Raw genomic sequence first — 12,930 nt, forward strand, 5'->3', positions numbered from 1 at the left:
CTCTGTATATAATACAATATAAATTCACACATCACACACTAAAATTACACATTCTACACATATTCATTGCAGCGCATTTATGGTTAAATTACATCTGAAATGAAAAGAAAAAATAAACATACAAACCATGCAGAGCAGTGGGGTTCAAAGATCAGGATTAAGAAATCCTGATGTAGAGTGAGTTTAAAAGGAATAAATTCAGCTCACCCGTCACTGAGAGAGAAACAGCAGAGCTTGATTGTGATGAGTTTGGTCTTCCAGATCTCTGTCCTCTACACCAGTACTGACCCTGATCAGACTCAGCAGCTCCTCTGATAGTGAGAGTGTCTCTGTTTACAGTGTAACGACCATCAGACTGTAACTTTACACTGCCTTTATACCACTCATATGTCCAGTCACTGTGATCTGACTCAATCACACACTTCAGATTGACTGTCTCTTCATTGAATACAGCACTGTCTGGTGTCACAGTCACTGTAGATCTGGGTGAAGCTGAGAGAAATTACGAAAACATAGTGACTCAAACACCCCAATCATGAGTCCTTTGTTCCATTAAATTATTCTGCATGTTTCAGGAATTTAAATGTTCATCATTTTAACCAAAGCATTTATTTAATTAAGCTATAAAAATATTTTCCCAAGGCATGTTAAGTAACAGGGGTGTGTATATTTGCACAAACACCACCTACTACACAGAAGCTCTGCCCACTCATTTTCTCAGTGATTCATGTGACTTAACTGAAAGCAAACAGATCACAGAGATTCTACAATCAATATTGTATATACAGACATTGAGTTTCTGTCATTCTCCACAGTCTGCTTTGACACAACTGAATTAAAAGCTTATCTGTGACTCTGTAAAGAGCAACAGGAACAAGTCAATGGTTCATTTTTAAAAGCATGTTATCCTTGTGAATATGATGACAGTAGCCGGCTACATGTTGCATGTAAATTATTCATTGTAATGAATTGACTTCATTTTTAATATTATTTTTTAAAACACGACAATGTGTTGCTTATTGTCTAGAAAATGCTTCTTGATTTAAAAATTGTAAGATTTTTACACTAAAAACAAGACAAAAAAAATCTTAGTAAGAAAAACATTTTGAGTCTGAAAGCAACTGCATCAAAAATCAAATATTAAATAAAATTTATATAAATAAGGTTCTTAAAATTAATCAATAAAGTTCCTCATGAGCAATAGATGCTTGTGTTTAAATAAGTCTTTTAAAAATTATCATAAACCCTTTGACATCTCAAATCCCAACGAAAACTGATGGAGAGAACCAAGTGCCATCATAAAGTATTTTTTAATTTAATTAAAGAGTTTTATTAGTCAGAATACAGAGAATCTGTATAGCTATCTCTGTGTTTTTAATTGAAAATGTTTAATTGATTATAAAATACTATTGTCACTATCAATTTATTACTGCACAATGTAAATGTTTCTGTATTTAGATATTTAAAATACAATCAAAGTAGTTGATAACACTATAATAACAGCATGATAATACCTTCATTACAGGCTTCACTGACTTCACTGACCATAAAATTAAATATTGAAAACACAGCACCAAGTTCACAGCTATTAACTTAATTAATTTTAATAGGGGAAAATCGCTTTGATTGTGAATCAGTTTTGAATAAACTATACACTAAGGAATGAATTATTACATAACACACACACACACACACAAACAGCTTTTGTGAATTATGCAATTGTGCTTGTATTGTGTGCTCTCACGTTTATTTATTCTGAGAGGAGCAAAATTTACATATGTGGTTTGAACAACCATTTAGACCTGTCCAGTTTTTTTTCTGGAATATGTCCTGCAGTCCATCTCGAATGCATTTTGGAGAGCATTTACACCTGCCCATATTATGGTCATCAGAAAAAAACATATGAAATGACCAGTTGTTAACAGCCTTAAAGTGTCACTCAAGTCCTTTTCTGTTCTTATCAAATCACTTTTATTGGCACATCATCAGCAGCATGTGTGCTGAGATGAGTGAAAAGCTTAGATGAAGCACATAACTGTGTCTGAGTACACTTTGATGTCGATGTACGGTCCACTACAGTACACTTCGATGTCGGTCATCTAAAATGACTAATGACTAATGACTAAATGTAAAATTACTAAATGACTAAATGTAAATTACTAAATGACTAAATGTAAAATTACCAAGGTAACAATGACAGAATATCAAGCTATAAACCACAAACCACCGCTTTCAAAACATTTAGACCATTTCAACACTGCTTTTCTTACAATCAAATGCAGTGCAAACTCACATTCAGTTTAAAGGGGTCATACATGAGAAATCAAATTCTGAATAATAAGACATTTTTCTTTCACAACTTCAGGGTTTCTGCAGGTTTCATCAAGTTGCATCTAACACAAGGCTAAAATGCAAATAATTTATTTCTCATGGGCCAATGGAGAAGATTTTTACTTGCCTCATCAATATATGTATGTGTATGTATATATATATATATATATATATATATATATATATATATATATATATATATATATATATATATATATCTTAGCCACATATTTTAAATAATGTGTTGAAACAAGCTTATCTGTGCTCGTTCTGATTCTCTGAAGCACACGTGCGATTAGCAGTTAGCACCTGTATGATCTTGTGTACTGCTCTTCTCCCCTGCTCAATCTCCACTAGCGTGCTCTGAATTCTCCTTCCTCACCGAGATTTCTCACATGCAGGAACAATGATCGGCTGAGCAGCAAATTAAGCCAGCAGATAAACAAACACACCTCCTGCATCTGCTACCTGCTCCCAAGTTAACACAAAACTGCAAACTTTCTTTCTTTAACAGTTGTATCCACTTTCTCTCTCCCTGTCTGTAAACTGCTTCACACTGCGCTCTCTGTATCTGACGTGCACCTTTTTTCCGCGTTTTTGTGTGCGTGAACTCTTAAAGGGGCAGCGTTTCAAAACAAACAAAACTAAATATGGTTGTATTACTGGGGAAATTAATTAAATTTCAAATGAATATTACCCCTTTCACACGATTGATCCTCAATGAACATATTCAAATAATTGTAAAGAAAATAAGGCATAACTAGACCCACACAGAATCTGCGCTCACAGAAATCCACAGATTTTTAGCCCATCATCAGAGTCTATTTATTTACTTCTATATAAAAGAGTCTATTTATTATTAATTTATATTTATTCAGTTTTAAATTATTTTAAAAAGTATTGACTAATATGAAATTGTTCATTTGATTTATTTATAATACAGTTTATAAAGTAATGTTTACTGTCTTTTAGTAGATATATTATATTATAGACTTTGTTTTCCATTTAAAATACTGTTTAAAACCATGTGTACACTGCCCTAAATGAGAACCTGAGAAGCGATGAGCGTTAATAATGATGTTAAATGATCATTGAAGAGATGTGAATGTGAAGACTCACCTGATACAATCAGTTTAACAGCAGCACTGATGACTGATCTCTTTGAGTCTGATGATTTCTTTACTCCACAGCTGTATTCACCAGCATGAGCATAAGACACAGATGTGATTTCGTAGACTCTCTCATCGGTGCCTGGAGCTGGTGAACTTTTTTTAATCCAGCTGTATGTCCACTGAATGTTTTCTCCTGTCTGTATGTCACATGTGAGAGTGACTCTCTCTCCAATGAACACAGGCTGATCTGGACTCACATTCACTACAGGATATGCTGATAAACATAACAAAAATACAGCATAGTATCAATACCACAATTACAATTACAATTTATTTATAGGAAAAAAGCCTTACACTTTTTGTTTCAATTTTCAGTCAACATAAATTGTTGACCAAGAAGAACTAAGAATTACGTATTGGAATTGTAAACACTAAGTGAATTAAATTAATTTAGATCGATGAGAGGAAGATAGTAATAGGTTAAAGTTTGTGTGGCCAGTATTTTATAGCTGTTAATGAGAATCTGCTTCAACTGTTAATATCCTCTATTTATCTGACAAACTTTTTAACAGAATTAATGATTTATGAATAATGCTAATCATAACTAGTAAATTACTTAATTCTTAATGGCACAATGTAATTAGTTAAAGTTATGACTGTAGGAATAAGTTTAATTTTGAAAATATATAAAATAAGACAATTTGGTTCTCATTAGTGACTTTTTTAATACAACCATTTTGTTAATACAACCAGAAAATTAACTCTTTAGACATCACTTTGTGCATATTTTTTGTTGTGTCACTAAAAAAAAATAAAAAATTTTTTCAAGTTTTCTCCAGAATGATCAGAGTATCTGACTGCGAGTTGTTTTGTAAATAAGAAACAGCTTAATGGAAAGACAGTAATGGAGAGTCCAACATAGAGAACAAACAAAATAATTCCTGAAAATTAAAAAAGTAATAATAAAAAGTAACATGAGACAAATAAAATGTATGTCAATCCAGTGATTTAGCTGATTGAATTTAAAATATTATAATAAATCGTTTGCAATGTATGTGTAAAGGCAATTTTGATGCATTGTAATATTTTGTTGTATTTTTAGTTTTTTGACCAGCAGGTGTCCTTAGCATGACGTCAACTCTGTCAACTCGTCAGGAGCATGATTTGTGAGGACACGTCCTGGACGACTTTATTGTTGGTTGAATGTACACAAGTGGATAATTTATTTTTATAGCTAAATTATTTCTAATTATGTGCATTGCTCCCTACTCCCTTCTCTACTGAAACCTTTATTTCACTTCAGACCCTCCATTCACTGATTTGCACAACAGCACTGACTGCAGTATCTTTTTATTAGAGAAATGTGAAGTGTGGCATTATATATCTCTGTATATAATACAATATAAATTCACACATCACACACTAAAATTACACATTCTACACATATTCATTGCAGCGCATTTACAGTTAAATTACATCTGAAATGAAAAGAAAAAATAAACATACAAACCATGCAGAGCAGTGGGGTTCAAAGATCAGGATTAAGAAATCCTGATGTAGAGTGAGTTTAAAAGGAATAAATTCAGCTCACCCGTCACTGAGAGAGAAACAGCAGAGCTTGATTGTGATGAGTTTGGTCTTCCAGATCTCTGTCCTCTACACCAGTACTGACCCTGATCAGACTCAGCAGCTCCTCTGATAGTGAGAGTGTCTCTGTTTACAGTGTAACGACCATCAGACTGTAACTTTACACTGCCTTTATACCACTCATATGTCCAGTCACTGTGATCTGACTCAATCACACACTTCAGATTGACTGTCTCTTCATTGAATACAGCACTGTCTGGTGTCACAGTCACTGTAGATCTGGGTGAAGCTGAGAGAAATTACGAAAACATAGTGACTCAAACACCCCAATCATGAGTCCTTTGTTCCATTAAATTATTCTGCATGTTTCAGGAATTTAAATGTTCATCATTTTAACCAAAGCATTTATTTAATTAAGCTATAAAAATATTTTCCCAAGGCATGTTAAGTAACAGGGGTGTGTATATTTGCACAAACACCACCTACTACACAGAAGCTCTGCCCACTCATTTTCTCAGTGATTCATGTGACTAAACTGAAAGCAAACAGATCACAGAGATTCTACAATCAATATTGTATATACAGACATTGAGTTTCTGTCATTCTCCACAGTCTGCTTTGACACGACTGGATTAAAAGCTTATCTGTGACTCTGTAAAGAGCAACAGGAACAAGTCAATGGTTCATTTTTAAAAGCATGTTATCCTTGTGAATATGATGACAGTAGCCGGCTACATGTTGCATGTAAATTATTCATTGTAATGAATTGACTTCATTTTTAATATTATTTTTTAAAACACGACAATGTGTTGCTTATTGTCTAGAAAATGCTTCTTGATTTAAAAATTGTAAGATTTTTACACTAAAAACAAGACAAAAAAAAATCTTAGTAAGAAAAACATTTTGAGTCTGAAAGCAACTGCATCAAAAATCAAATATTAAATAAAATTTATATAAATAAGGTTCTTAAAATTAATCAATAAAGTTCCTCATGAGCAATAGATGCTTGTGTTTAAATAAGTCTTTTAAAAATTATCATAAACCCTTTGACATCTCAAATCCCAACGAAAACTGATGGAGAGAACCAAGTGCCATCATAAAGTATTTTTTTTTTATTTAATTAAAGAGTTTATTAGTCAGAATACAGAGAATCTGTATAGCTATCTCTGTGTTTTTGAATTGAAAATGTTTAATTGATTATAAAATACTATTGTCACTATCAATTTATTACTGCACAATGTAAATGTTTCTGTATTCAGATATTTAAAATACAATTAAAGTAGTTGATAACACTATAATAACAGCATGATAATACCTTCATTACAGGCTTCACTGACTTCACTGACCATAAAATTAAATATTGAAAACACAGCACCAAGTTCACAGCTATTAACTTAATTAATTTTAATAGGGGAAAATCGCTTTGATTGTGAATCAGTTTTGAATAAACTATACCCCAAGGAGTGGATTATTTCATAACACACACACACACACACACACTATATATATATATATATATATATATATATATATATATATATATATATATATATATATATATATATATATATATATATATATATATATATATATATATATATATATATATATATATATATATATTTTTTTTTTTGTTTTTTTTTTGTTTTTACATTTAATATATATATATATATATATATATATATATATATATATATATATATATATATATATATATATATATATATATATATATATATATATTAAATGTAAAATTATGACAATCTAACTCATTTTGGACTAAAAATGAAAACTGAGAAGAAGCTCTCTGTATGGTTTCAGTTTTTTGTGGCTAGTATTTTAATGACATTGATCAGAAATGTGTTGAGGCTGGAAGGGCATCCGCTGCTAAACATATGCTGGATAAGTTGCCGGTTCTTTCCGTTGTGGTGACCCCAGATTAATAAAGGAAAAAAGCCGAAAATAAAATGAATGAATGATTTGTGAGGGGTGTACTTTATGCTGAGCACTGTATTTGCATAAAAACGCCTCCTGAGCAGAGACTCCGCCCACTCAGTCACTCACTGACAGACTGTTGTCTACTCTGAATGCAAGAATCACATTGTGTTCTCACACCAGCTTTACTGACAAGATAGACAGGACAATCACCTTTTGTGAATTATGCAATTGCGCTTGTATTGTGTGCTCTCACGTTTATTTATTCTGAGAGGAGCAAAATTTACATATGTGGTTTCAACAACCATTTAGACCTGTACAGTTTCTTTCTGGAATACGTCCTGCAGTCCATCTCGAATGCATTTTGGAGGGCATTTAAGCCTGCCCATATTATGGTCATCAGAAAAAAAAAAAACATATGAAATGACCAGTTGTTAACAGCCTTAAAGTGTCACTCAAGTCCTTTTCTGTTCTTATCACATAACTTTTATTGTCACATCATCAGCAGCATGTGTTCTGAGATGAGTGAAAAGCTTAGATGAAGCACATAACTGTGTCTGAGTACACTTTGATGTGGGTGTACGGTCCACTAAAGTACACTTTGATGTCGGTCATCTAAAATTGCCAAGGTAACAATGACAGAATATCAAGTTATAAACCACAAACCACCGCTTTCAAAACATTTAGACCATTTCAACAGTGCTTTTCTTACAATCAAATGCAAAGTGCAAACTCACATTCAGTTTAAAGGGGTCATACATGAGAAATTAAATTCTGAATAATAAGATATTTTTCTTTCACAACTTCAGGGTTTCTGCAGGTTTCATCAAGTTGCATCTAACACAGGGCTAAAATGCAAAGAATTTATTTCTCATGGGCCAATGGAGAAGATTTTTACTTGCCTCATCAATATATGTATGTGTATGTATATATATCTTAGCCACATATTTTAAATAATGTGTTGAAACAAGCAAACTCATTTTTTCAACAATGTTTCTTTTCAAATATAATGACAGCTTTTACTAAGCTAAAAGTATGCAAAACAATCTGTTCAGGTTCTTCCCAAATAGTTATAAATACAGAGAACATTTAACAAATTTAAAAATAATGCAGATAATTAAACCACAGTGGAAAATAGAGTTAATTAATAAACATCTTTGTTTTAAGATGGATAGTTGGTGATTAGACAGGCATTGGTCTGATAACTTTACATGGACATAGAAAAAAATAAGCTATATTTGAAACTTTTTAAGACCTACAAAAATATATTTTAAAGGCTAACATTTTTAGGATTAAAGATCCAGAATTTAACACTGACATCTTAAAATACAACCAAAAACAAAAAGTAACTGATAAAACCAAGCACTGCCCTATGTTTTTTCTTTATTTATTTTTTTTTATAATCTGTGTAATTCTAATGCAAGTAATGACACAGAACCTGTTAATCCTCTGTTTTTATTTAATTAGTTTTACATCACTTATAAATACATTATTTATTTATTTTAACTGAAATGAAATGCATCTGTTTTATATTTAAAACAATGGCTGCAAAGGCTGTACAATAAATGGCTGATAAAACCACGTTTGTCTTATGAAGATAAATGTTATGCATATAACTGCCTGACGGTGTGTTTGTTCACAATTTACAAAAAAAACAAAAAACAACAGCAAATTATGGACATAAACCACCAGCAAAATGTATGAGGATCCTGGTGAGATCCATGTTGTAGCTGTAAAACATTGTAACACAGTACCTGTTTCAGCTGAAGTTCCTGCTTCAGGGTTCTGACCTGGACTTCCATCAGTACTGGATCCTGAATCAGGCACGGAAATCAGATCTTTAAACAGTAGAACAGAAACAAGGCCAGCTCATTAATTCAAAACTATGCTCTTACCATATTTCAACTGAAGGTGTTTACATGTGTTTGTGTGCTTTTACTGCCATTCAACTCTGGTTCAGCATCTAACTTTATCACAGATTATAATGTCACAGGAATTGTGAACTAATATTGATGGCTTCCTTATCTCAGATAGAGAAGGGCTGCGCTGATAAACAATATTATTTTGAATCAATAAAATTTATGGCATTAGCAATGATTAGTTCTGGATTTATTTACTCTATATTGATACAAGAGCCAATAACGCAGATTTGTGCAACAATGGGAATCTAGAAGTGTGTTGATATTAGAGATGCACCGAATTTTCGGCCACCGAATATTATCGTCCACTGAAATTGGTTAAGTGGACCCTCTAATATTTGTCAGTCATTGTTAGGGTAATCTTTTCAATATAGAAGCATTAACAACTGATATCGAAATATATATATATATTTCAATATGGAAAATAATTTATCAAGATTACATTTTTGCCATATCGCCCAGCCCTAAAATGGAGCATTCCTCAGAAACAAAGAACCCCACACCTCTCCTTAGTAAAAGCACTTGACTTCATACAGCACACTACTGCCACCTACACTGTAAAAAGTCATTTTGTGGCCTTGTAGATTACATTAATATTAATATGTACACTTTATTTAATAAAATTAATTTCCTGATTTTAGGGCTTTTTTTTTGCTTTGAAATTAATAAAAAATGTCTGTAATAAAATCTAATCTATTTTATTATAAGAATTTAGCTGTTATTTTTAAATATTTTCAGCAAGAGATAATATTAATTAAATCCAAAGTGATTAAAATGAGCATTTTTAAAATAGCCAGGGGCACACAAGTCAGTATGTTTAGCCGAGGACCAGCTGCCCTCGCTGGGTACACGAGTGATGAGCGCCCGTCTTGACCTGGAGGTGGACATCTCAGCAATTGTCAAAGGACATTTAAAAATACGCACAATATTTATAAATAAACAGCGAATTTGAGTTTTAAACAACTAAATTCTCGCATGAACAGCCGTTACAACTTTATTTCATGGTACATTTAGAGCAATATTTGATTATTGTATTGGTTCTGTTCAGTGTGCGATTGAATCGGATTGACCCGTCTTTGGATTGAACTGTTCGCTGAGAGATCGGAGATCTTTTTCATCGCACATGTTTAAAAGCTTATAGTCATCAACATGTAATTAGTATACAGTGTAAATGCGTGTGCCTGAGTTATAGCAAAATGCTAATCAATCATGTTGGTTATCATATAAAAAGTCAATCGGTTTCGGGTGGGATCAGACTCTAACAATTCACTTAAGTGAGCCGATTTCTAGAACCAAACTGAGTCACTAGACTCGTATACAACGCCAACTCGCTTCACCAGACAACGCAGAGCATTGTGAACTTGTCGTGGACTCGTGGTCTCATCCAAACGGGTTTATCGGTCAGTGTTGAAATGTCCAACTCTGTTATTTAAATGATTGTTATTTCTGCATAGCATGTAATTCACCAAGTAACTTTAGCTTCTTTTGTCACACTGTATAACCATTTTATAATCAAAGTTAATGTGTGACATTTATACTTTTTTTCTAAACTTTTACACATGTTTATCAGTTTTAATAGATTCAACAGTGCACTTGTGTCTGCCTTTTTATTGATCAAGTGATAGAGGTTGATACAGGGCCGGAGTGGGACTCCTTTTCAGCCCTGGAGTTTCAAGCATTAGACCGGCCCACCTCAATTCATGACTGACTATATTAAAGGGCCATGACACCCCCCACTTTCGGTTAAAGTCTACTTCAGAATTTTTTCAAAAGATGCATGATTAATGGGCGTGGAGCTCCTCAAGCATAGGGCAGGAGTGGGCGTGGCCAGCAGGGGAAAAAGGGGAGCGAACAACTGTTGATGTCAGCTAGCTCACAAATTGAGACAAACCGTGAGGAGACGCGTGAGTTTATAGTTCACAAAGTTAAAATGCAAAGAAATACACAGTAATTTAATGCCCTGCATTCCAGCTTTGCTGTATGATCGGCCCTGACAGGATCGCGGGGAAAAACATGCAACAAACCCCGTGAATCATGGAAACAAACACATATGAGCCTTCATAAACGGCTACCGCGTGCCATGGGTCCGTTTCTCACAGCTTGAGCTTGGCGCAGGTCTGCGTCTGCCTTGCCTTCGGAAAGCACGTGCTGTCGTGCTGTCATGAATAATTAAGCAGCCAGCTCTTCTCATAGGATAAGGAAACTCCGCTTTGAATAATAATGAGAAACCGACGCGTCATCATTGCACTTGCGGTACTTCGCTATGTCGCCGATTTTGAACCCTCCCCAAAAATCATTTTAAACCCGGAAGCTGAAATTAGCTGACAAAAGCTCAAAACTATCCAGTTTTCCCCACAATTAAAGCTGACAGGTGCAAACATTGTCTTAACTGATGCTCACACACAAATCTGTTAATATATAAAAAAAAGTTCTCCAGTGTGTCCTGAACCTTTAAAATAAGGTCATTTCCAATTCAGTTTCTAATTACACTATCACGTCTTTTTCAAGAAAACAGCTGCTTTAAAACTTCAAATGTTTAACAACATTACAGTTTTATAAGTCTTAACAATAAAAAAAAATTGCTCAGGTGAGGGACGACGTCGTAACACTGTTACGCTTGTGTGGCCAGAATGACAGTTACCTCATAATTAACCTGCAGGCTGCATTTTGCACACGGGGCTGCGAGGCAAAAAATAAGAAGAGCGGAGCTGCGGCAAAATAATGAATAAAAAGAGTGAGGCTATGGTCAAATAAATAAATAAATGAAAAATAGTGCGACTGTTGAGAGTGCAAGCAGCTAGAAACATCGGCCCTCGCGGCCAAAAAATGGACCGGCCCTACCGGGAACTCTCCCGGTCCTCCCGATTGGCCAATCCAGGCCTGTAGTTAAACAATTGCACACTTTGGATCACTTCAGCAATATATTTGACTTAATGCTTCCCACAATAAAAGAGTCATCCTTCCAACAGTTTATTTTAGATGCCATTTGCCCTCCGTTTCATTCACCCACTTCTCCTCCATTGTAACATTCACCTAACATTCACCTCATTGTAACATTCATCTCTTGTTGTAAACAGTACACCAAACAGCACACATGACAGCAGAGAAAACATGGCAAAAATCCAAAGACCCCCAGTATAAAATAGGGCTGCACGATAATGGAGAAATTTGATATTGCGATATTTAATTTTTCTGCAATAAATATTGCTATATGAATATTGTTTCAGAAGACAACAGCTCTATTTGATGGTTTTCTGGGGAGTCTAAAAGTATTCGATTACAGAAATTGAATAATCACAATGCAAAATAATGCATTTATTACTTTGTTTTGTCTTGTTTCTTGTCCAAATATCAAAACAGTTCTTAGACCAAGTAAAAATATTGTTTAGTTTCACCGTCAGGAGAAATAAGTAAAAATGAAGAGATTTCGCTTTTTTTCAGTGAAAGGATCTGCCGGGGGCGTATATAAAATTATCTTGTTTTTGCTATAAAATCTAAATATTTGGACTGATCAAGTCATATTTTTTTCTGCAAAAATCATATAAATTACATATAAATACATTGATTAAATACAATTCTGTAGCTTCTGCTCAATTACTATTCAGATTGGACATTGCATATCTTTGCGATTTGTCTATTGCGGATGCGCACATTGCGATATCGATGTTGAAACGATATATTGTGCAGCCCTAGTATCAATCCTAATTCATTTAATTTGCCACCCAGCTGCTTACTGCCAAAACTTTATATACCACTTCAGGCACTCGCAAACTCTTCAGGACATTCAACACCCTGATCTGTCCTCATCCACCACCTCCGTATTAGCTAATAATAATAAAAAACCACTAAATCAAGCAGGCTGTTTCCCACAACGACCATCCCAAAGTCTCGAAGAAACCACAATTGCAAATGGAAATACACTTCACAAACTGTAAAAAAGCTTTGCTGTCTAAAGGCCGGGACACACACAAAGCTGACCCTAAACAACTACTAAAGAACCCCAACTGTTTTCTCGCCTTGTGTTGGATCATGTCAGGACCAAAAAG

At 33.9% G+C, this 12,930-nt stretch overlaps 1 protein-coding gene across 1 annotated transcript in view; it reads right to left on the reverse strand.

The window, feature by feature from the left end:
• si:cabz01036006.1 overlaps positions 1-12,930 on the reverse strand; it is a 156,163-nt gene that overhangs the window by 29,367 nt on the left and 113,866 nt on the right. The window contains exons 11-13 of the mRNA XM_021477672.3: positions 5,035-5,319; positions 3,451-3,717; positions 208-492 (exon numbers count right to left, since the gene is read on the reverse strand). Coding sequence (XP_021333347.3) covers positions 208-492; positions 3,451-3,717; positions 5,035-5,319 — 837 coding nt within the window. The remainder of the gene's footprint in view (positions 1-207; positions 493-3,450; positions 3,718-5,034; positions 5,320-12,930) is intronic.

Source organism: Danio rerio, chromosome 7 (assembly GCF_049306965.1).
Source record: "Danio rerio strain Tuebingen ecotype United States chromosome 7, GRCz12tu, whole genome shotgun sequence".
Taxonomy (NCBI): Eukaryota; Metazoa; Chordata; class Actinopteri; order Cypriniformes; family Danionidae; genus Danio; species Danio rerio.